General features: G+C 37.2%; 1 protein-coding gene across 2 annotated transcripts in view; it reads right to left on the bottom strand.

Moving 5' to 3' along the window:
- si:ch73-22o12.1 (nectin-2) overlaps window positions 1–27,244 on the bottom strand; it is a 93,196-nt gene that overhangs the window by 26,358 nt on the left and 39,594 nt on the right. Inside the window, exon 7 of one of the 2 annotated variants that reach the window (XM_067404016.1) lies at window positions 21,597–25,782. The exons of the other annotated variant lie outside the window; for it this stretch is intronic. Within the exon in view, the coding sequence (XP_067260117.1) occupies window positions 25,241–25,782 (542 nt within the window). The 3' untranslated portion in view covers window positions 21,597–25,240. Of the gene's footprint in view, window positions 1–21,596; window positions 25,783–27,244 lie in introns of those variants that run through there. 2 annotated transcript variants of the gene reach the window in all.

Here is a 27,244-nt window from a genome sequence, read left to right on the forward strand (position 1 = left end):
CGCACAGACGCCAGGGAAAACTTGAAACCCGAACCTTGTGCTGTGTGTTCCTGTCATTTTCCTGATGACTGCTTCTTCAACCTAAATGCGTTCAAAGAGGTATTCACAGGCCGGTTGAAAGATGGGTCAATACCCAGTTTATTTGGACCAGCTCTTTCCTTTTTCCTTTCCTTCTCTGAATCACAACCTGTAAGTATGATTAATAATTGTTGCCAGATTGATAATTAAAAGCTTTTTTTTTCATTTATCTTCTTCATGCTAACGTTTTGATATTTAATAGAATAAAACACCAATGTGTACTAGATAGTTTTACTGATTACCTTAAAAGTCCATAGATATGCCGTCAGTTCATACTGCTGTTAACACTTTCTCTGACAAGAGGATGCAATGAGACCAGTTTTTCAGTTTGGTCATGTGATGTTCGACATATACCACATATTAGAAATATGCTCACAGCGGCGTTAACTAGTTTTTTGTAATTTGATGAAAAGGCAATATAATAAATATAGTGTTATAAATGTACATACATTAAAAAAAAAAAATGAAAACATAAAAAACTCTGCAGGATTTACGATATTGATGACTGTAAAAACGCATCATCACAGTCTGTGAAAAGGGTCTATACTTTGGTGTACAACTGCATTGCTTTATCAATACGTTTCTGCATTGGGCTAACGCATATACCATGACTGTTTGTGTGTTTACCACCGAGCTGTGGGCCAGGTTCCCTAACATAAACACAAAACAACTTAATTCCTCTCGGAGTCTTTATTTTTAGAACAGAGCAGAGCACCATCATTATTACAATATAATGTAAGTGATGCAAGCACTGTATACTGTACTGTGTTAACCAGCACAAGTCATCTGACCAATCACCGCAGATTAGCGTCACACAATCAAGGGGTTCGGCAAAATGAATCATTGAGCGAATTGTTTGGGAGTTGTTGAGCAAATAAGGTAAAAAATAAATGCATATTATAAGACAATTAAAGTTTTTTTTTTTTTTTTTGACCTTGCAGGCTTTTAAACCTGTTGTTAGGGACTTCCAAAACAAAAATAGGAACCTTTCAAATGCCATAATAGGTAGCACTTTAAGAGACTTCTTTCATAATCAATTAAAACATCTTTTTAAGTTAAATTGATAAATTATTCTCTTAAGGGCTCATAATAACCTTCCAGTACATTAAAACACAGTTTTGTTTCTTGGCAGATTGATAACAGCTACCTGAAAAATATATATTATTGTCAGGCAACCTGACTGGACGGCCACTGAACGTGCTGTGGGCAGTTGGTGAGTGTGCCATCTGAGGCTGACCCTGCATGTACCTTTACATCAGTGAGTGCAAAATTGTACCCACCATCACAAAACCAAACATTAGATCCCGGCAGTTTGGCTTTGTGATCACGCGGGTGCTCACAGAGTTGCTGGCGTGTCACTGTTTCATGAAAGCAGCACACGCGTTTGTGTGTGTAGAGCGCTCTAACTCTGCCCTTTCCAGCTGTAGAAATGAGATGAGGACAGGGGCATCTGAGAGAGAGCAAGAGCCAAAAGGCTAGGCAATGAAGGACAAGAGAGGAGAGAAGGAGAGAGAGAAAAAAAAAATGGAGGGGGGAGCAGTGTCATCTCTCTGCCCGCTGGCCTTCCCAGCTGTTGTTCTTTCTTTCTGCTTTCCCCTTCACATTTCATCTGCCTTCGCCCCACCACAGACCCCTCGTTCTCTCCGTCTCAGTGTCTCTCTCTTTCTCCCCCACATTCCCTCCTATTTTTCTCCATGACTCAGTGAAACAGGTCAAGTGTTACTGAATTTCCCCTCCAGCTCAACCTGCCTAATACAAGACATGACTATTTAAAGGGGTAGTTCACGCAAATATGAATAGGAATATTGTGTCATCATTTACTCACCCTCATGTTGCTTAAACCTGCATGAATTTCTTTTTTTCTGTTAATTTTCACTGTTTAGACAAAAAACACAAACATTTTTCAAAATGTTTTTTGTGAAACTGCTTTTGTGTTCTACAAAAGGCTTGGAATGACATTAGGGTTAGTAAATTATGAACTGTCCCTTTAATGGTGTTTTTTTTTTTTTTGTCTTTTTTGGAGCTTGGCAGGTCGTGGTCTCCATCCGCTCTCATTGCAGGTTGGAAAAAAGAAGGAAGGAAAAAATTTGGAAGGATATGAGGGTGAATAAATCATGACAGAATTTTCATTTTTGGGTGAAATATCCTTTTAATGGTGCTCTTTTGCCCTTTTTAGAGGTTGCTAGATTGTGGTATTATTCACTTTCATTACACTCTAAAAAATGCTGCTTTAAAAACAACCCAAGTTGGGTTGAAAATGGACAAACCCAGCAATTGGGTTGTTTTAACCCAGTGGTAGGGTTAAATGTTTGCCCAACCTGCTGGGTAGTTTTGTTTAAAATTACTGTATTGCTTAATTAAAATTAACCCAAAATATGTTGGAAATGAACATTTATTAATGTTCAATGAATAATTATTAAACAATAAACGTTTATTAAATTGCTTATTAACAAATTTATATTAATAAACTATTAAACTATTAAATTTATATTAATCAAATATTAAAGCTTATTAATAAACATTCTCCTTTTGTCTATTATTGTTGTCTCTAATTGCATCTGGTTTTTAATTTCCCAACTATTTTGGGTTCATTTTAAGCTAGCCATATAGCAATTTTTAAACAATAGTTGGTTTAAATAAAACTACCCAGCAGGTTGGGCAAACATTTAACCCAACCGCTGGGTTAAAACAACCCAATCGCTGGGTTTGTCCATTTTCAACCCAACTTGGGTTGTTTTTAACCCAGCATTTTTTAGAGTGTACAGGCCTCAAAAAAAAAGAAAAAAGAAAGGAAGTCACAAAAGTTTGGAAGGACACAAGGATAAATATATGATGAACACATTTTTATTTTTTGGGTGAACTATTACTCAAAGTAGCAAAAGTTTCACCCCAAAATGAAAATTCTGTCATTAATTACTCACCCTAAATGTCGTTCCAAACCCATAAGACTTTTGTTCATCTTCAGAACACAAATGAAGATCTTTTTGATGACATCTGAGATCTTTCTGTCCCTCCGCTGTCCCTACGCAACTACCACTTTGACACTTCAAAAAGTTCATAAAGAGATCATAAATCCATATGAATTGAGCAGGTTAGTTCAAATATTCTGAAGAGACTTGATCGCTTTATATGATGAACACATTTAATTTAGGCTTTTATTCACATATAAACACTGATCAACAAATATAAACTGAAGCTCAATCGAACCTGCTTGATGCGCGAGAACAAATGTCTTGCGGAAGCTCAAACGAACTGCGTAACACACGCGAATGAACCTCATTGGTTCTCACAAGTCAAGCGAATATGCTTGAGCTTCCGTTTACCATGACTGATGTGCGAGTTGATGAATGTTTATATGTGAATAAAAGCCTAAATTCAATCTGTTCATCATATAAAGCGAAAATTTGGACTGATCCGCTCAATTCATAAGGATTAATTTTACGATCTCTTTATGAACTTTTTGAAGCTTCAAAGTGTCAGTCGCGTAGCTGCCTATGGAGGGACAGAAAGCTCTCAGATTTCATCAAAAAGATCTTCACTTGCGTTCCTAAGATGATCGAAAGTCTTACAGGTTTGGAATGACATTTAGAGTAAGTAATGACAGAATTTTCATTTTTGGGTGAACTAACCCTTTAACACATTCACAGAGCACATAAAAACTTCCAATCACACAGACTGTGCAGGGTAGCTCATCATCACACACCCATCATACTTTCGTAAGGCACTCGACATTAAGCCAGACAATCTGTGCTTCATTTAATGTATGGTCCACGTACACACCACGAGGGCTATGGAATTGACTCTGCAGGGAAGCAGACCGGCTGAAGTGTCCAGTACAATCATGAATATAGCTCATGCAGTTGATTGGACGTGTGAGCGTTCAAGGATGACAAGATGTTTCTGAGAACTGCGCTGTGAATAGATACGGAGAGTGGTGTGCGGCATCATTGTGGAACCATTATTTGATGGTGCGGAAATGATTGTGTGGTGGAAACAAGCTGTAAATAACTGCTGTTAAAGTATAGACTGTTTAAAGTAAACAACCGGCATTTTAGAAAGACTTTAGACACCATCTTTTGTATTCTATGAAGGTGGCTTGAATGTTTAAACCGGATGGACCTGTTTAATTCAAATGTTTTAAATACCAAAAGATGACTTTTAATGAATGTGACCTTTTGAGGATAATGTAACCAGTAACCACATCACTATAATTTAATGTGAATGCAAATTATTTCATGAAAGCAAATCACTGATTCGTTCCTGTAATTACAGAATAGCTCTAGAAGATAATTAGTTTGCATATTGAATATTGACAACTGGATTCTCAGTCGATTGCATATTATTACCTATTTATGTGTCTGAAACTAAATATATTAATGAAATTCTGCTCTGATCAAAATAGACATTAAATTCATGGAGTGTCTGATGCAGTTCAAGGATAATCGTTATATATTTGTAAATGTGATACAGGAACAGAAGCAAACACATGAACGTTGCAAAGGCTGATAAGTTTGCATAGAGATAAATCTTACATGTCATTTGAATGACATGTTGACAGAATTGTGACAATGGCTGCTGACATATTTGCCATCACAGGACTAAATTATGTTAAAATATTTTAAAATAAACAACAGTTATTTAAAATTTTAATATTTCATAGTATTACTCTTTGTTCTGTATTTTTGATCTGTTTGATTTTTGATTTCGAGTGAATCTTTGGTGCTCCACATGAAAACAAAACAAAAATAAAAACAGTATGCGGGTTTGGAATGACATGACGCTGTATAAATAATTAATGTTGATTTCTGGATGAATTATTCCTTTAAACATGAAGAGTCAGAGTTTATTGACAAAATGTCTTGAGTTTATCGACAAAATGCCCTAAAATTATAACCATGTCTTTGATATTGTGAAGCACAATCCTCCTGGACTGGGCAGTGAAGTGTTTAGTGCAGTGGATTGTTTTGATGTGATATTGAGCGGTGGAGTGTATGTCTGGACTAGTTGTTTAGCGTGGAGGATAACAGTGGATGCTGTGGAATGGTTAGACTGAGTGTTTGAGCCAGTCAAGCAGAAGTGAGCAGCACTGAAGCTGCAGAGATGACCAAGACGATGAAAGAGAGGAAAGAGAGAACTGCGCTCTGCTGGGTTGTCAGATGGATTATTTCAAAGCATCCCACACTCATTCATCCACATCACTTCATCACTATACACAACCTTCAAAAAAGAGAGCGTCGGGTGAGAGATGGGAGGAGCTGTAGACGGACAATGATATAAGAAGTTAGAGGGAACAGCTATGGAAGAGAAAACGGGCGGAAAGGCAAAAGAGAGATCAGTCTTCAATTTTTTTAAATTATGGTTCGTCCAAAAATGAAAATTCTGCCTTCATTTGCTATACTCACTCTCATGTTGTTCCTTTTGTTCCTTTGTGGACCAGAATGGAGATAATTTATTTTCATTAAGCTTTTTTATTTTTAGTTCACCCAAAAATTAAATTTCTGTCATTAATTACTCACCCTCATGTCAAATCTGTAAGACCTTTGTTCATCTTTGCAATACAAATTAAGATATTTTTGATGAAATCCGAGGGTATCTGATCCACAGATAGGCATCAACGAATGAAAATATCAACTTTTGAGGTCCAGAAAGGTAGTAAAGACATTGTTAAAATAGTTAAAGGTGCCCTAGAATTAAAAATTGAATTTATCTTGGCATAGTTGCATAACAAGAGTTCAGTACATGGAAATGACATACAGTGAGTCTCAAACACCATTGTTTCCTCCTTCTTATGTAAATCTCATTTGTTTAAAAGACCTCCAAAGAACAGGCGAATCTCAACATAACACAAACTGTTACGTAACAGTCGGGATCATTAATATGTACGCCCCCTATATTTGCATATGTCAGCTCATGTTCAAGGCATTACACAAGGGCAGCCAGTATTAATGTCTGGATCTGTGCACAGCTGAATCATCAGACTAGGTAAGCAAGCAAGAACAATAGTGAAAAATGGCAGATGGAGCAAAAATAACTGACATGATCCATGATTACATGATATTTTTAGTGATATTTGTAAATTGTCTTTCTAAATGTTTCGTTAGCATGTTGCTAATGTACTGTTAAATGTGGTTAAAGTTATCATAATTTCTTACTGTATTCACAGAAACAAGACTGTCATTATTTTCATTTTTAAACACTTGCAGTCTGTGTAATGCATAAACACAACTTCATTCTTTATAAATCTCTCCAACAGTGTGTAATGTTAGCTTTAGCCACGGAGCACTATCAAACTCATTCAGAATCAAATGTAAACATCCAAATAAATACCATACTTACGCGATTAGACATGCTGCATGACGAACACTTTGTAAAGATCAATTTTGAGGGTTATATTAGCTGTGTGAACTTTGTTTATGCACTGTTTAAGGCAAGCGCGAGCTCCGTGGGTGGGGAGCGCGAGCATTTAAAGGGGCCGCAGCCTAAATCGGCTCCTATTTAATGATGCCCCAAAATAGGCAATAAAAAAAATTTATTAAAAAAAAATCTATGGGGTATTTTGAGCTGAAACTTCACAGACACATTCAGGGGACACCTTAGACTTATATTACATATTTTTAAAAGACGTTCTACACCACCTTTAACATGACTACAGTGGTTCAACCTTGATGTTATGAAGCAACTTTATTTAACAATTTGAACTGGCCAATAATGAGCCGGCATTCAGACGGAAAGACGGAAGCCTGCACTGCGTTCACTACGTCAACTGCGTATGACAACTGTTCAAATTGTTAAATAAAGTCATTATTGTCGTTTTATTTTTGCGCACAAATTGTATTCTCGTCACTTCATAACATTAAGGTTGAACCACTGTAGTCATGTTGGCTATTTTAATTATGTCTTTAATACCTTTCTGGACCTCAAAATGTGTAATGACGTTGTTGCCTATGTGTTGTTCAGAAACTCTCGGGTTTCATCAAAAATATCTTAATTTTTGTTCCAAAGATGAACGAAGGTTTGGGACAACACCTAATGAGAAAAATTTCATTTTTGGGTGAACTAACCGTTTAAGAGACATTTTCAAACTTCAAAAAGGCTGCAAAAAACCATAAAAGTGTCATGAAATCATTCTTCTCAGTGAATCAGTTGGTCCGAGTTATAAAACCTCTCTGGTTCCTCAAAAGCATCTTTAGACAATTACAGTCACAAGTTCTGTCCTTAACATAGTTCAATGATTCAGTGTTTCCCAAAACCATAGTTCCAAGAATAAACATTCACAAAATGCATCGCAAAGTTGTGTGGTTGGAGCTACAGCTCTTGGCCTAAGCATAGCTTACATCAGGCTCTTGATCAAAATAAGCAAGCATGTAGTGCAATCTAAATCTTTCTTTCCATTATACTCTGCCAATTTCATTCTACGTATTTTAATTTGTCAAGAGAATGAAAGCGCAATTTTTGAAGAGTGCTTATTTGTGAATGGGCTCTGAAGGAACCCTGGAGTATGATGAAAGAGGGAATCCGCGATTGAATCGAACATATGTAAAAAAAAAATTATGTTTTATTAAAGGGGTGGTTCATTGTGATTTCACTTTTTTTAACTTTAGTTAGTGTGCAATGTTGCTGCATGACCATAAACAGTATCTGCAAAGTTACTGAGCTGAAAGTTCAATGCAAACGAAGATATTTTATTTTAAAGGTACCCAAGAATGCTTTTTCACAAGATGTAATATAAGTCTAAGGTGTCTCCTGAATGTGTCTGTGAAGTTTCAGCTCAAAATACCCCATAGATTTTTTTTTTTTTTTTTTAACTGCCTATTTTGGGGCATCATTAACTATACACTGATTTTGGCAACGCCGCCCCTTTAAATGGCATGCTCCCTGCCACACGAGCTCTCGACTAAATTACAGTGCATTTACAAAGTTCACAAAGCTATTATAACCCTCAAATGGATCTTTACAAGATGCATTCTGTATGCATGCTTCGAATTACGTGAGTAAAGTATTTATTTTGATGTTTACATTTGATTCTGAATGAGTTTGAGGCTATGCTCTGTGGCTAACGGCTAATGCCTCACTGTTGGAGAGATTTATAAAGAATGAAGTTGTGTTTATGCATTATACAGACTGCACGTGTTTAAAAATGAAAATAGCAAAAGCTCTTGTCTCCGTGAATACAGTAAGAAACGATGATAACTTTAACCTCATTCAACAGTACATTAGCAACATGCTAATGAAACATTTAGAAAGACAATTTACAAATATCACTAAAAATATCATGATATCATGGATCATGTCAGTTATTATTGCTCCATCTGCCATTTTTCGCTGTTGTCCTTGCTGGCTTACCTTGTCTGTGCACAGATCCAGACGTTAAAACTGCCTTTCCTTGTCTAATGCAGGGTTGCCAACTCTCACGCATCTGGCGTGACACTCACGCTTTCAGCATCAATCTCACGCTCTCACGCACACGCAAGAAATGTCACGCCAAAATCCATTCTTCTCCCCTCTCAATCCGTTACTTTCTGTTGATGACTAGACCACAGCGTATTAATGACAGGAGAGGAGTTTAAGGCCCACAGCTGTTACATCTCCCTACAACGTTCTCACTGCAGTATTCTCTGATCGTTGATTGGCTGAAAACCTTGCACTTGATACGTCAGTTGCGTGTGAGAAGTGAGAGAGAGCCCCAGCCGCGCGCGCGCACTCAATAGAGCGGCCAAAGCACAGAACGTCTTCAGCACTCCCGGATCGTGCACACTCCGCCGCTGGCCAGGCTGCTTCTGCTTTACACAACATGGCCGTTATTTTCTCGAGAAAATGAGTTTTCTCATAGCTTCGCAACGCAATACTCGTTCCCTTATCTCTCAGGGAACCGAGGTTACGTAAGTAACCGAGTAACGTTACGTTATATACGTTTTGTTATATAACAACCGATATGACAACTTTAGCACATTTATCAGCTATACATTCATTCAGTGTTTTCCATTAATGACCCTCTGCTGCCGCCACCGTTTCATAATGAACTGAAAATTTAAAACATACTACGTTTGCCAACGAACTAAAATCGAAACTGTGATATGGCTTTGTGCCTTTATAAAACAGCAAAAGACAGTGATTAAGTATATATACAGTCTGTCTGGGCTGCGTGTTTTAAAGAGAAGAGCGCGCATTTGTGCACGCGATCAGCTGGTGATCTGGTGATCAAAATAAAAGCGCAAGGATATCTTTTAAAAAGAAATTAGTACAAAAGTATTGTAAAAAAAAAAATGTTTGAACCCTTTTTAATGTCCAGGTACAAGTCAATGCTGTTTCTTTTCTTCAATTTGCACACTGTACATGGGTTGAAGCTCTTAATTTTGGGTTTCCAGAGTGCACCAGATTGATGCATTTAACCTTAAAATGTACAAAATTTTCTTCCGGGGGGGCTTACCCCAGGACCCCCCTAGCGGAGGTACATCCAACAAAGTTTTACAAATTACAGTGTCAAATAATGTACATTTTCATACGACAACAAAAGCTCCTTTCGTGTCATTAAAGCTATTAATATAAAATTGAAATGTCTTTGGACAAATATAGATTTGGAATAAGCCCCTAATGTTTACAATGTCTGGCTCCGCCCCTGTCAGGTAACAAAACTGACAAAAAATAAAATAAATTATTTCACCCCAATGATACTAAGTAAACATGGACTGACATTGATTTTTAAAATTAGGGTTACCAAACATTTTCTCCGCGCACACGCGCAAACTGAATTTTTTACAAAGTCTCACTCCAGCCAAAGTCCCAAAGTTGGCAACCCTGCTAATGCCTTGAACATGGGCTGGCGTATGCAAATATTGGGGTCATACATATTAATGATCCCGACTGTTACGTAACAGTCGGTCTTATGTTGAGATCCGCATGTTTTCCGGAAGTCTTTTAAACAAATGAGATTTATATAAGGAGGAGGAAGCAATGGAGTTTGAAACTCAATGTATGTCTTTTCCATGTACTGAACTCTTGTTATTTAACTATGCCGAGATAAATTCAATTTTTGATTCTAGGGCACCTTTAAAGAATTCTCTGCTTAAAGGGTTAGTTCACCCAAAAATGAAAATTCTGTCATTTATTACTCACACTCATGCCGTTCCACACCCGTAACACCTTCATTAATCTTCAGAACACAAATTAAGATATTTTGGTTGAAATCCGATGGCTCCGTGAGGCCTGTATAGCCATCAATGACATTTCCTCTCTCAAGATCCATTAATGTACTAAAAACATATTTAAATCAGTTCATGTGAGTACAGTGGCTCAATATTAATATTATAAAGAGATGAGAATATTTTTGGTGTGCCAAAAAAAACCCAAAATAACGACTTATTTAGTGATGGCCGTTTTCAAAACACTGTTTCAGGAAGCTTCGGAGCATAATGAATCAGCGTATTGAATCATGATTCGGATCGAGTGTCAAACTGCCAAACTGCTGAAATCACGTGACTTTGGCGCTCCGAACAGCTGATTCGACACACTGATTAATTTATGATCCGAAGCTTCCTGAAGCAGTGTTTTGAAATCAGCCATCACTAAATAAGTTGTTTTTTTTTTTTTTGGCGCACCAAAAATATTCTCATCGTTTTATAATATTAATATTGAACCACATGAACTGATTTAAATATGATTTTAGTACATTAATGGATCTTGAGAGAGGAAATGTCGTTGCTCCCTAAGCAGGCCTCACGGAGCCATCGGATTTCAACTAAAATATCTTAATTTGTTTTCTGAAGATTAATGAAGGTCTTAAGGGTGTGGAACGGCACGAGGGTGAGTAATAAATGACAGAATTTTCATTTTTGGGTGAACTAACCCTTTAAGGACTACAACAAATGGCTGGTAGGGACTACAACAAGCTTCTTCCTGGGTTGGTGACATCACTAACCCTAAAATTTACATAAACCCTGCCCCCGAGAACACGCAAAAAAAGGGGGCGAGGCCATGTTATTTTGCAATACAGTACGTAACACAAATGCAATATAATGTCATAAAAAGCAAGATGACAAAATGACAAGTTATAACCATAATTAAACTAAAATATACCTGTTCTATTTTCATGCAGCATATATTCTCTGGCTCTGTAAATATCTTACAACAGTTCCCACACAAGCGATTTATAGATTATCATGACAGAATATGCGATCAATAGCTTTAAGATAGTTAACTCCACATCAGCTACATAAATTCATCAACTAAACGTCCAGAAGTGGTCTGTTGCATTCAAAATATTGTCACTTCTTCTTAAGTCTCTCCATCATTGTCCGACTCCGATTTGAACATAAAAGGCTGAACAGTTTCTGACGTTTTCAGTGAGTCTGTGTGAGGTAATGTGAGGCGCTGCTAAGTGCTAACACAAGAAAACTCCGCCCCCTTTTACAACAGCTCATTTGCATTTCAAAGGGACACACAAAAACACAGCGTTTTTGTAAATGTAGTATACCACTATAACAAAGTTCACGATGTACACGTTCAAATGATCTATCCAATCAGCACGAGAGAAAGCCTGGTTGCTGACCAAATTCCGAGCTTGGAGCCTCCCCTTCAGACAGCATGCCAAACACTCATACTCTTTTACTCAATATCTGTAAGTGTAAACTTGACAAAGTAAAACAATGCAGAACAAAAATAGCAAAGTATTCCTCAGTTGCAATGTTATTTACAGCAAAAGTTGATCTATCATTGAACCATTGTGGTCTGGACAACAAATGAGCGACAAAGTTACTACAGTTTCAATGATACATACCATTGTAGTAAAGCAGTGAGCTATGTTGTATGGGAAACACACTTCAGTTAGTTGGGCTAATGCAATTCAAAGACTTTAGATATCTCACTAATCCTTTAGGCCATTTTATAACACTTTTTAGTGCCTCTGCAGCCTTTTTGAAGCTTAAAAGCTTCTGTCCCTATTAACTCTAATTGCAGGGAAAAGAGAAAGCAGTAATTTCTTCTTTTTGTGTTTTATGAAAGATGGAAATGCAGGTTTGGAACAACATGAGGGTGAGTAAATGATTAATCAATTTAATCTTGCTTGTAGATATATAACGGAGCTTCAGTGTGTGGGATAGTGGATGAGAGGGGTGCTTTGTGTATCAATATACAAGAGTGGCAATGTGTGCTTGCCTTTTGGAAGAGGGAGAAGTGTGTGTGTGTGTCCTTTCAGAATGCACTGAACACAAAACATCGCCCTCCTTTCATCTCACGCTCTGTTTTTGCAGGTGGGTTGTCTCTCCGGGGAGGGGACAGAACAAGTGAGAGAGTGAGTGATTTGTAGAAGACAATTTCCAAGTCTACTGTAGATGAAAATTTTGTCCTTCCTCTTTAGTCTGTACTCTAGTCCCTTTGCCCATCATTCATATATGATATACACACACATACACATACATAAACAGTATGTTAAACCCACCCTCCTCCTCCTCCTCAAGTCCGCCCCGTCTGTGTCCTGCAATCATTCTGCTGTTGCTGCAGAGGTCCACTCAAGTTCCCCCTTCTGGGATATCTTCTACATCACTCATACCAGCTATACTTTTCCCCTGTGACAACAACTCCAATGTCAGCAGGAGGCCAGGACTACTGCTGTCTTCAAGTTGTGTCAGAATGATTGTGTTTATGAGATGAATGCCACCACAATGCTGTAATTGCTAGTGGGTTTTTCTGGAAGCTCTGACATTCTGAGTTTAGGGTGTGTCAATTTAAGAATAGTGGCGGAAGTAAATTGGTATTGGTCATGTTGGCTGTACTTCTGTACTTATGACTATATTTATTTTGTATTTTTATGTACTGTTCATGAAGAGTAGAGTCGCAGAAATTAGTAGGAGAGAACTGGCGAAGATGTGTCATTCCCTTAATCTGGTAAACGGTGCACAGTATTTTTCATGTGATTGAATATTCAGAAAAGACGTATTATGTATGTAAAGCTTGTTATTGAGAGATGCAGATGAGAAAAAGTATTATACTAAGCACTATTTATACATAAAAATGCATTTATTTTTTTTTTTTGCATGTCAAAGTAAATGATCTATACTACCGTTCAAAAGTTTGCAGATGGTAAAATATTTGAAATGTTTTTGAAAGAAGTCTTCATATGCTCACCAAGGCTGTTTATTCAATAAAAAATACAGTAACAACAGTAATATTGTGAAATATTAGTACAATTTAAAACAAATGTTATCTTTTTAAGAAATATTTTGAGATGTAATTTATTGATACAAATCTGAATTTTTGCTTTAGTGTCACATGATCCTTCAGAAATTATTCTAATATGTTGATTTAGTGCTTAAGATCATTCTGCGTCAACTCAACCAGAGGAAAGAAAGGCAAACATAAATAGTTATGAAAGCCAAGATATTAAATTTCACAGATGTATATTTACTGAGTAATCCATTATTTTGTAGATTGGATCAAAATGACCATTTTCACCTGAGATGTGGACACACATCTCTGAGTGCCAAAACAAACATTTTTCTAAAGTTCACGTGTCTTTAATTCAAGAAGTGTTAAAGATATCTTGATGTCATTTTAGATTCTTGTCCTTATGAAACTTTTCTTTTGGAATCTTCATTTTTCAGCCCTATATGGTTCAGTCTCATAGATATTGAGATGTCAATGCGGTAACATGTAGTTACGATACTGCATATTTGAGCTCTTGGTAGCTTCAGAAGCTGTTAAAATGAACAAAATCCTATCTTCCAAATATCCCTAAAACTTATTCAAATATAGATTCTTATAAATACACTTTTGATTGACTTAATGTTCCTGAACTTAACCATTTCCAGTGGATTTTTGGTACTCAGAGAATCACGTTTTATGCAATTCTTTTGATAGAGGGAAACAATAGACATTTCTAGTTTAAACAATATTTATTCTTCAGACATTCTTTGCACATCAGATGTGTGCAAAGTGAACCACATTTGGTTTTCGATCACTGAAAATGAGTAAAATTCAACAATTTGAACATGGAGCTGCTTTGAGATCCCCATATCTATGAGACTGAACTAAGTTTATTAAGAATGAGAATCTAGAATGATATTAGGATATCTTGAATATTTTTAGAGTTATAGGCATGCAAACTTTGGAAAAATAAATATTTATGGCATTATCGGTATATTCTATCGAATTGAGTTGATAGAAAAACACAAGATACATTTCTAGTTTCAACATTATTTGTTCTTCAGACATTCCTCTTTAAAAGAAAAAGGTATGTTTGCAAAGTGACCCACATTTGGTTTTTGACCACTGAAAATAGAACAAATTTAGTACAATTTACCAATTTACTCATGGAGCCGCATTAAGATCTCCATATCTCTTGGATTGAACCATCGAGGGCCTTTAAAATGAAGATACCAAAAGGAAAATTTGTTAAGAACCAGAATCTAAAAGGATATTAAGATATCTTTAATACTTCTTGAGTTACAGGCATGCAGACTTGAGGCAAAAAACACAAGAAGTGCTTTTTCCCTTTTTTAAATTTGCACCGTTGGCATATAATGCAACAAAGATTGCTAAAGTCAACAGATTTATCTAATACACCTACCAATCTCTGTGTAAAAATAAAATAATGTTGCTGCCATCTTTCTAAAGTCATTTTTACACCCCTGCAATTTGGCTCCAAATCTCAGTTTAAAATGGTCATTTTGACCCCCCTCTACAAAATAGTGGATTACTCTGTAAATATACATCTGTGACATTTACTTGGCTTTCATAACTATTACGTTTATCTTTCTACAGAAAAAATATTAACAAAATCAAAAATTTGGAGCGGGGAAGTTTCCGAAATTTGATTGATTTGACACAGAATGACCCAATATTGTTAAATGTCAAATGAATCCAGTTAAAAAATCCAGGTCAAAAACTGGTAAAATGCACAACCATATATAAGATAAATCACAAATTATTAAACGAAGCATGCTTCCTAAAATGGTAGCTGTCCGGTACAGTTTGTCAGATGTTTGGAAGTTGTAAGCTGAGCACTTATGTGTATAAAATGCTTCAAGCATCAATTACACACCTAATGTCCTCTCTGCTTCATTTTGTTGCACTAGCACTACAAAAGCTTCCTGTCTTTGTCAGTAAGAAAAAGAAAGAAAACTAAAAATTGGCCACTGCATCCACTTATCTCATCATAATTATGATGTCTGAGCTCATAAGCAGAAACTTGAGGCAGCATACCTGACAGAAAGCGAAAAAAAAAAAAAGAGAGAGCAAGACAGAGAAAAAGCTAAGAGCCGAAAATGGATAATGGTTTCAGAGTCAACACAGAGTTCTGGTGTTACTATGGCTACCTGTCAGATTGAGTCTATATCATCATCCCTGCTGATTGATTATGTGCTCTGTCTCCTCTTAACACGCCAGCGTCATCGACTAATCATTTCACTTAAATGTCAGTGTGTGTAAAAGGTCACTGGATCTTCTACCCATAGTAACAACCCCATCATGGAAGACTGGCAAACCGAGCGTGAATTACTCGCCAGAACCAACTGATCAATCATCCATAATCAAAGCAATTGATAAGGTCAGCCAGGCCACCAGAAGAACCCCCGCCGGGCCTAATCTATCTATTCATCTGTTTTCTGTATGTAATGTCGTAGCCTCCGGGTGCCCACGGGAGACAAGGGATACCAGACGATCCTCACAGCCTGACAGCTCAGGGCAACGCGGGTCAATCCAATCTCCCACTGAGCGCGGGTGCATGCGCACACACGTCCAATTCACAGAAACACTACAGATGACGGAAGTGTCACAGCTTCAGGGCCAAATCACACCAGTGCATCCTCACTCTTCGCTCGGGCCTTCGTTGCGCTCGCTTTTTCATCTTTCCTAAACCGTCCCTCTCCATGACAGGGAATAAAAATAGAGCCTTCGGACCAGACTCGTCGCTCGCTATTAACCACACATCCACATGTGAGGCATGTGACGGGAGCTAAATAGAATTTTGTGCGTGTGCGCTTGTTTTAGAGAGGGGGATTTTTCAGTGCACAATCTCATGATCTTCTTTTAGCCTAAATCTATCCCGGACCGTAACTGACAGGGCATATACTCTCAGTCACAGCCCCAAAAATGACATGGTAAGAAATTAATAACTTAATCAGAACTGACAGTAAAGACATTTATTATGTTACCAAAGATTTCTAGTTCAAATAAATGCTGTTCTTATGAACTTACTTCAATGAAAATACTTCATGGTTTCCATAAAAATATTAAAGTGTTAGATCACCCAAAAATGAAACTTCTGTCATTACTCACACTCATGTCGTTCCAAACCTGTAAGACCTTATCGCCATTAATGAAAGTGGAATATTAATGCAAATGTGTCCTATATCAAAATGAAAACAGAGTTTAAAATAGTTTGTGCAGGTGCGAGTTTGTATGCATGTGCGCAAATTTTCCCATCAAGTTTGTTTTTATAAATCCCATCTTTTGCCTAGGAAGTGGCATACGCCTCTTTCAGGGCATGTTTTGTGTATACGCATGAGGTCCCTGGACCTTGGAGTGGTAGTTGCGTTGGATCTCTATGTAGGGACAGAAACCTCTCAGACTTAATCAAACAGATCTTAATTTGTTTTCTGAAGATGAACGAAAGACTTACGGATGTGGAAAGACACGAGTTTGAGTAATAAATGACATAATTTTCATTTTTGGGTTAATTAACCCTTTCACTACTCGTTCCAAACCTGTAAGACCTTCGTTCATCTGCGGCTAACGACTTTATTCAACAATATCTTCTCTTCTGTGTCATTATCATAAGTTGTTTATGTCCAGCGCTTCCAGGTTCAACGTCAGAACACTGACTCATTATTGGCCGGGTCCTGCGACAGCATCACACGCATGTACTGAGTTGGCGATCTGAAGTAGAACCTGGAAACGCTGAACTTAAACAACATAGGAGAATGGCAGGGAGATGGAATTATTGAATAAAGTCACTATTTTTGTTTTGTTTTTGCACACAAAAAGTATTCTTGTCGCTTCATAACATTAAGGTTGAACCACTGTTGTCGTGTTGACTATTTTAACAATGTCTTTACCACTGTTCTCAACCTTGAAAGGAGCAATGATATTGCTGCCTATGTGTGGTTCAGAAACCCTCGGATTTCATCGAAAATATCATAATTTGTGTTCCGAAGATGAACGAAAGTCATGCTGGTTTGGGATGACATGAGGGTGTGAAAATTTAATTTTTGGGTGAACTAACCCTTTAAGCAGCACAACTGTTTTCAACATTTTTAATAAGAAGAAATGTTTCTTGAGCACCAAATCAGCATATTAGAATGATTTCTGAAGGATCATGTGACACTGACGACTGGAATAATGCTGCTGAAAATTCAGCTTTGCAGCACAGGAAAAAATACTAATAGTGAAAACAGCTTTTTAAATATTAATAATATTTCACTATATTATTGTATATTTTACTCTATTAAACTTTTGAACAGAAACAGATAATTTTGTGATTATAATGGATAATGGCTTCACTGGACATGCCTACTGCTGAATATCCTGAGACGTGAAAGGCAGCAGACAGGGAAAAATGTAAATCAAAGTATTGTGCTTTCAAGAGCCAAAAAAAAAAAAAATCTCTGGTAAAACATCTATACTATAATGGCATATTACTGGTTTGTTTTTCTACTAATACCATATGGGTTTTGGTTACCAATGTCATTGTAAAAATGCACTATTTGCAGTAAGTCATACTAAATTTACTTTGTGAGTGAAAGTGTCCGATAATAGGAAGGTTACCGAGATGAAGCGATCAGTATTCTGCTGGTCATGTGATCTCAGAAGGGTAACCTCCATTAGGTGACTTGCTCCATGTAAAATAAACAAGCTTTTATTGTAAGTGAGGTCAAAAAACCCATTCTGATGACGGAACTGATGTCTCGCGCTTTGCTTCAATGAGTGCGAGACATCACTTCCGTTGTCAGAGCGCATTCAGACCTCACTAACCGGATGTGGAGGGCTGTTGGACATGGTGTTTTAGAGGAAAAAAAATGATATAAATACTGTTCGGTTTCACGCACAAACCGATCGTTTCGTGTTTTCGGACATCAATGTGTCGTCACGAGCCACAGGGTTTAATTTGGATTTGTCTATGCATGTTTTTTTTACTCTTATAGATGAACTTCCCACTGACATGCATTATACGACTGACAGACTGCAACGGTTGGAGTTAAAAATCTTCATTTGTGTTCTACTGAAGAAACAAAGTCACCTACATCTTGGATGCCCTGGGGGTAAGCAGATAAACATCAAATTTTCATTTTTGGGTGAACTATCCCTTTAAGCTTCCAATATGACAGGAGTCTCATCTCAAATAATTTTTAACACATTTATTTAAAAGTGAACATGAATAGGCTGTAATTCTTATCGTACAGGTTTTAAATGACATGAAGGTGAGAAAATAACTAGACCTATATTTTCATTTTTTGTGTGTGTGCTGTCCCTTTAAGGCTAATGCATTTTCAATGAGTAAAAAATGACTGAGCGCACCTTTAAGCTCACATCTGTGTTAGGCCATGATTGTGTCTCGGGACAAGAGGAACACACCATTACACAGCAACATAAGGCTATTATCATGATACATTCAGCCAGTGTTGTGGGAAGGAGACAGACTAACTAAGAGAGGAAAGAGGCAGCTGGTCTTCACTCCAGGTTGCAACTCAGAGCAATTAGAGCAGGCAGATGGCTAAATGGCCGAGAAAAAAAACCCTCCAACTCCAAACGACAGTGACAAGTGTGCTAGGAGCACCGAGATTCTGACCCCATCAACTGAGAGAAAGAGAGGGAAAGGGAAAGGGAAAGGGAGGAAAAGGACGGAATCTAGGGCACAGCTACTTCTGGAAGAAAACGTCTGTTGTTACATTAACAGTCACATTTCTATCAGGGTCACCTGCTAATGCGCACACACACACACACACCACTGAGAGAAATTCTACCCGCTGAATACCTTTATGATGACACCAACTCTTTCGGTTTCACTCCCCCCTCCTTCACAAAGTGTGCTCTTGGTTATATTTTAACTTGTTGAGATATGAGATCTGTTGAGTTGGTGTAAACAAAGAGGCTTTTTGAGAGCAGAGTTCCTGTAGGGCTCAACTATGCTGAGACTATCAACTTTATAACCTAAAGGGAAGAAACTGGAATACAAACTCTACCACATTCTTTTCTTTTTTTATAGTGTGTGTGGTTTATTTCTGAGTTGCATAAGAACAAGTTTCAGTGATACATCTGAATGCGCAGATAAACAAAAAATATGACGAAATAATGACTTAGGAAAATGTTCCATGACTGTGTTTTTGATTTCCTCATCAACAATGAAGACAGAGCGAAGAATTGTGCTTCATAACCATAATTAAATTATTAATGAAATCATACTGCTGATGAAAATATGACTTGTGGGGGAAAACATTGTAGGATACTAATAATGCACTAACAACTTTTTTTAATAATATGACTGTTCTAAATCATCCAATTATTAATGCTGAAGATTGCCTCACACAAGCTATGTGAGCTGAAGATGAATCGCGAACGAACACAAGTAAACTATGCAAGTCTCCACTATGAAATAAAAAAAACGTAATTGCTAAATTGCATAATTGTGAGATACTGTAAATAGTTACTATTACCTTTTTTGAGTTAACATCACACGATTCAGACTTTCTCACAAGATAACACAATTCTGACTTTATTTCTCAGAACTGTGAGTTTACATCTCGCAATTCAGATTTTTTCCCTCAGAATTCTGAGTTAGATGAATTTTATTGAATCTTATTATTATCATCATAAAGACATTTCGTTGGTGTGAAAGCTAATATTGTTATCACTATTGTTATGGTAGGTTAAGTCATGTCGGAAATACTCTTTCCTTAAAGGATTGGTTCATTTTAAAATGAAAATTAGCCCGTGATTTACTCACCCCCAAGCCATTCTAGCTGTGACTTTCTTCTTTCAGACACACAACTGGAGTTATATTAAAGGTGCCCTAGAACTTCTTTTTAAAAGATGTAATATAAGTCTAAGGTGTCCCCTGAATGTGTCTGTGAAGTTTCAGCTCAAAATACCCCATAGATTTTTTTTTTATTCATTTTTTTAACTGCCTATTTTAGGGCATCATCAACTATGCACCGATATATAGGTTGCGGCCCCTTTAATTCTCATGCTCCCCTCCCCCGGAGCTCACGCTTGCCTTGAACAGCATAAACACGGTTCACACAGCTAATATAACCCTCAAAATGGATCTTTACAAGATGTTCATCATGCATGCTGCTTGCATACATGGGATCATGTAAGTATAGTTTTTATTTGGATATATTACATTTGATTCTGAATGAGTTTGAGGCTGTGCTCTGTGGCTAAAGCTAACATTACACACTGTTGGAGAGATTTATAAAGAATGAAGTTGTGTTTATGAATTATACAGACTGCAAGTCTGCAACAGCTCTTGTCTCCGTGAATACAGTAAGAAACGATGGTAACTTTAACCACATTTAACAGTACAATAGCAACATGCTAATGAAACATTTAAAAAGACAATTTACAAATATCACTAAAAATATCATGTAATCATGGATCATGTCAGTTATTATTGCTCCTTCTGCCATTTTTCGCTATTTTTCTTGCTTGCTTACCTAGTCTGTTGATTCAGCTGTGCACAGATCCAGACATCCTGCCCTTGTGTAATGCCTTGAACATGGGCTGGCATATGCAAATATTGGGGGCGTACATATTAATGATCCTGTAACAGTCAGTGTTATGTTGAATTTCGCCTGTTCTTCTGAGGTCTTTTAAACAAATGAGATTTACATAAGAAGGAGGAAACAATGGAGTTTGAAACTCAGTGTATGTCTTTTCCATGTACTGAACTCTTGTTATTCAACTAAGCCAAGATAAATTCAATATTTAATTCTAGGGCACCTTTAATAATCACCTTGATGCTCCAAAGCTTTATAATGACAGTGAACGGAAACCACCTGTTTGAAACTCGAAAAAAAGTGCATCCATCCAATATAAACATACTCTATACGGCTCCGGGGGTTAATAAAGGCCTTCTGAAGTGAAGCGATGCATTTGTGTAAGAAAAATATCCATAATTAACACGTTATAAAGTAAAATAACTAGCTTCCGCCCAACCTCCTTCTGTATTCAACTTACGGAAAAAGTAAGTTGTTTCTTAAGTTGAATACGGAAGGCTTAGGATGTAGCTTAAGCGTTTTTTTAATTGCGAGAGGCGTTACACTTTCTTCTTAAGTTGAAAACGGAAGGCGGTCTGGCGGAAGCTAGATATTTTACTTTATAATGTGTTAAATATGGATATTTTTCTTACACAAATGCATCACTTCGCTTCAGAAGGCCTTTATTAACCCTCCGGAGCCATTATAAAGCTTTGGAGAATCAGGGTGATTATTAATATAACTCCGATTGTGTTTGTCTGAAAGAAGAAAGTCATAAACCTTTATGATGGCTTGAGGGTGAGTAAATCATGGGCTAATTTTCATTTTAAAGTGAACTAATCCTTAAATGCAAAACATGAACCCTGGGCATAAAGCATTTACAACATTGTATTAGTTTGATTTTGCATTATTTTCATTAAACAAAAATAGTATTTTAATATTAGATGCCTAAACTGTGTAGAAAAGGACATGCTTTGGCCGCCATATCTACATATTTTGGCAAAGATAAAAAAAAACAAACAAACAAACAAAAAACCCAGAGCTTTATGTGTCGCTCTCTTGCACAGCCCATTTAGTCTATTTCAGCCGGCGGTGTTATCTGTGACAGGTGACTTGTCAACACACACACACACACACACACACACACACACACACAGCGCTAACATTCACAACCCAGAAACCAGACTGAAAACACTGCAGGAAAACCAAAGATGAGAGATTTGATTGAGCCCCAGGGCATTCAGCACATACCAAGATCAGTCAAATATTGGTAAGACTTTAATAAGCAACCAAATAAAAAAGACAATATTACAAAGACTGCGAAAACATTCAGACAACCAAAATAAAACCTAAAAGCAACGCAAGGCGATAAAGCATTTAGTAGTATAGATGTTTTCTGTGTGTCCATGAGAGTTCAAGAGCGCTGCTCAACAGTTTACAGCACAAACACATTACAGGCATCAATAAACCACTCAGAATAAAAACAATCAAAGCACAGATCATTTAATAAAAAAGAAAAAATAAACAACAGTAAAATCAACTGATATAAAACTCAGTAGCACTTTACAATATGGTTCAATGTGTTAACATGAGTTAATGCATTAAGTAACAAAATAATGAACATTTTTACAGCGTTTATTAATCTAGATTATTGTTCTGCCCATTCTAATATATTTTTTGTATGAACAATCATGAATTAACAATAAACAATAGTAGCCTGCATTCATAAACCATAATTAACCTAGGTTAATAAATGCTGTAAAAATGTTATTTAATGTTACAGTGGTTTACGATACCTAATGCATTCAAATGCGAACAAATTCAACATTATTATAAAGCAATACCAACTCAAAACCATGTATCCTTCATGCTCACAGCAGTGAAGCACATTACACAAGGATGTGACATTACCGTTTAGTTTTATATCATGTTTATATATTTATACTATGTACACAGGAGGAATGGTTCGTGACGGGTGACGTTAAGGCTTTTAAATGTGTGTGCATGTGTTTACCAGAACTGTGAAACATCGAAACCAGACAACAAGAGACGACGACATCGAATAGGCGTAACATCCCATATTCACGACTCCACGCTCTCTGGAAATCTACTTAAACTGTTTCCCATCTCAGAGGATACTTCCTTAATATTCTCAAGGCATCCGTTCCTTCATTACGGAATCCCTGGTGGAGACGTTGAGCTGGAAGGTCAGTGCGTTCTCCTCTAATGAGGAGCTAAAGCTTTCTGCCTCTCAGAGCACGAGTGACGAAATCACTTCCTCTACTCACACATTCACTGATTGCGGGTTGACCTTTCAATCAGGACGTAAACTAAGCTGCGTCGAAACCCCGGACTATTCGGTGCCAGACGGATCGGAACGCGCCAGACCGGCCCGTGTCAGACCGACCACCCTTTCAGAGGTGAGAACAACTTCTTTCAGCAGCATTGATCCAGACGTGGCACTAATAGGGTCACTGAATCAAGATGGAAGCCCAGGGAAACAACACTACGGTACCCAGTATGCCCTCTGATGCTCGGGGACAAAGAGAGATGCTTCTAGACTCAAGGGCAGTTGTTTTGAAAGATGATTTAGAGGGAGAACGAATATATGTGTGTGTGTGTCCAGTTTAAATCACACCGTGTACGTGTGCGAGACCCTGAGAGACCGGAGGAATAACTCACTGCCCTCGAGTCAGACACCACTTAACACGCTGACTCACTCTCATACACACACATACACTCAAACTACACCCGATAGAAAGCTTCCCCATGTGAATGTGTTCTCAGTACAGGTGAATCTAGTACGGTCCATACTAGATTACAGATATAAATATGTGATATGTGCTCTCATATAGTTCTGTATGTACAGAGCCGTGGTTGACATGCACAACATTCAACCTGGATATTCACCTCGCCCCGTCTCCGTAGTATTTACAACATTTAGAAGTATAGTCATTTTTAAGAAAAATAAAATGTGTGCATACAGTAGTTTACATATCACCTCACATCGAACATTACACATGATCGTTCACTCATTCAAGAGATTCTTCATTTTATTTCCCCTAAAACAAGGCAGTGTATCTCACCGACGGTGAGGAATGACAATAAAACAAGGAAATAACAGTACGTGATGCATAACTGTGGTGTCGGAGGAGAGGTATATATAGCTGTGTGGCCATGGTAACAATGGACATGGTCTAAAGCTATAAATATAGATTTGTTGGTAACACTTTACAGTAAGGTTAAATATGTTAGCATTAACTAATGCATTAGGTATCATGAACTAACTTTAAGCAATATGCCTAAAGCATTTATTAATCGTAGCTGAAGTCATTTTTTACATACATTTCAAGCTTATAAATTAACATTAGTGAATGTACAATATTATGAATTAACAACAAACAATAGTATATTGTATGTATAAATACATAAATGCTATAAACATTGTTAGTTCATGATAACTACAACTAATATTAACCATAGTGTAAAGTGTTAGATATGTGGCACACCATCACTTAATCAGTTTAACGGTAACATATTACAATAAATTTAGTTGAATCCTCTCTTTCCGTCAGGGTTTAAAGTTCACTGTGAATAAGGATGTGACCCTGACTCGCTGTTTTTATTACTACAGCAATCTGCTACATTGTTTTGTGATTGAATGCATAAGGAAATTGTACATGTGCAGGGAAAACGGTAAAATGCGCTGCCTTGAACCCATCTTTTCCTGACTAAATGGATTGTGGGTGAGAACGAACACATAATTCATTAATATTTGATTTGATTAGCCCCGAAACTAAATGATTCATGGTGAGTCATGTCACAGGATTGAGATATTGAGTGCTGTATAATGAGCGAACTGTACACGTCATCTCGAGACAGATGAGCGTGTGAGGGTGAATTTAGATCAAAAGCACTGTGCATGTTTGACTCTACACAATACATAAGGACAGCTTTCATAGAACGTGCTGAAAGAGAGATGTAGGGCCGAGGAATGTGCTCTAACCAAACCCAAATAAAATTAAGTTTCAAAGTAAATCAAGTTGGAAACTGGTTTAAGTGTGAAACCAAATAAGAACAAGTTAAAACGATTACACAACGGCACAGTGGATTTACATACATAACTTCATGTGTGTGCATGTCATATATATATCTCGCAGTGTCAACATCTGCAGTTTCATATTACTCAAAACGTGTCACCATGACAACCAGAGCAATAATAAGAATGGAAGCCTGACAGTTTTGTACTTAGTAGTCTATTTACTTCACCCGATCTTTCATTGTTTTAATCTGTGCTATATCCAGCATATTAATTCATCCATTCATTAACTCAATCCATCCATTAATCCTTCTCATGGTATTTGATGCCGTAATTTGTTTTTACAATAAAATGAATATTCGTTGAGAGGAAGAAATGTAATCCTTCTGGAAGAGGTCCACGTTTACCCTTTCAAGAACCTCTTTCTGCTCTCCTCTTACACGTAGACAGCAGTCCGAGAGATCACAGAGCCATCCCTCTGGGACTCCATGTCATCATCTATGTCATCTTCATGTGGGCGGAGCTGTAGGATGGGTCCAACCCCAGTGAAATGGTCATATCGCTCATCCTCTTCTTCCAGTTCATCAAATTTCTTACGTTCTACCTCATCCATCTCTCTACTAAGCAGGATATCCTCCGCTGTGTGCGTGCGTGTGGTCTCGAGCAGAGCCACGCCCCCCGGATGCATGCCCTGATTGGCCGCTTTCTCGTTAAGCCCCACATCTCCTCTGTAAATGGGCGTGTTGTTGTTTCCGTTGTTTCCGGTACCGTTTTTGCTTGACTTAGCAGAGCCAAAGAGGCGGGTAAAGGAGTCGTAGGGAGCACCGGTTGGCTTGCCGGTGCCACGGTAACCATGCTGTTGGCGGCGATTATGGGATACCAGGAAGTAGGCGAGGACACTTATCAGTATGATGGCCAGAAGACACGCGAAGATCACGCCTGCGATCACACCTGCGTTCGAAGAGGAAGGTGATTGGTCTAGAGACAGAAAGGTGAAAAAGAGAGAAAAGGAAGGGAGAATTAGACGGAATTAGATTCATGGAAAGGAAATAGAAATTAAATGTTTAAAGATCCAATGAAATCAAAAATGGAGATTTTTTGCCTTTAAGTCCATGTCTATTAGCGCTAAAGTCATCTTCAGCAGACTAAAAATATCGATGACTCATCCTGTACTACAGAGATTTATGTCCAATCAAATGCTCTTTAGAATAAAAATGTCCCACCCCCTAAATTAAAAATACACATCAAGTGAATCATAAAGGGACCAGTGCTTTCATATGTTCTATAATGGTGGAGATTTTGATGCAATTGACTTAAATCTTTCGAACCATTGAGTAAAAAGATTAATTCAGTGACCCTTTTAGGTTACAATGATATGCCATTAAGTGGGAATATATTTGTGATATGTGATATGAATAATTAAAAAAATTCGCTTAACCGGTTTGTTAATGAATACCAAAATATCTTATTACCTTTTATTGAAATTTGTGTATACACATTTTACAAATTCATATTTTTATAACCCTTCTTCTCTACTTGTTGTGAATAAGACTGACTCACATGCCAAACTGAACAAATGACATGGCCGACTCTTTAAGTTGGTCAGAAAAACCTCGTTCACAAGCAAGATGCCCTAGTTCATTCGGTTCGTTTATGTGATGCCTTGTTCAATGTGTCCCCTAGAGTCTTGTTAAGACTCAAAACAGAGAGCATATTTGTTTAGTATGTCCAACAACAACAAAATATAGAGTCAGTGCATGAAAGGGAAGAATTTTTTTGTTCACTTAAAAGATTAATTCAAAAACACTGAATCATTCACAAAGATCTAACCTAAGTGTTTTCATGGGGTCTTTACGAGACATAGGGGGAAATTATTTCCAGTTTCTCGCACACAGTCCACGTATAAACTCAAATGTCTGTGTGTATAACCCTATTCGGAGAAAACTAGTTTTCATGGAGGATGTTTGTGTGTCACAGGCATACTTTGTGATTTTAATGAACTTTTGCATGTTTTCATTTCGTTTCAATATTGATAGTATCAGATGAAAAAAATTAAATTATAAAATTAATAAATCGAGCCAAATCGCGGAAACTGTAAAGCACATTTTAGTATCAGTGTCAGATAAGATACTTGTCTAAATGTCTCTGCTCACTTATGTGGGTTTATTATAAACAGCCACTTCTATAAACCCATGTGAAGTTTAAATAGGGTTTTAATAATAAATTAAAGTTATACCAATTAGTAATTTATTAAAAAAACAGAAATCATACGTAATGCACGCAAGCATAGCAGATGACCCACGTAAAGAAAAGACACACTCCCACCTCTGTAATAAAAGTGGATGTTAGTACCGTCCAAATTGATACATGAAATCACAGTTGTCGACTGATAAGAATTGACTCAAACATCATTTAGAAAACTAGTCCAGTCTGAATGGGG

This window comes from Chanodichthys erythropterus, chromosome 2 (genome assembly GCF_024489055.1).
Source record: "Chanodichthys erythropterus isolate Z2021 chromosome 2, ASM2448905v1, whole genome shotgun sequence".
NCBI lineage: Eukaryota > Metazoa > Chordata > Actinopteri > Cypriniformes > Xenocyprididae > Chanodichthys > Chanodichthys erythropterus.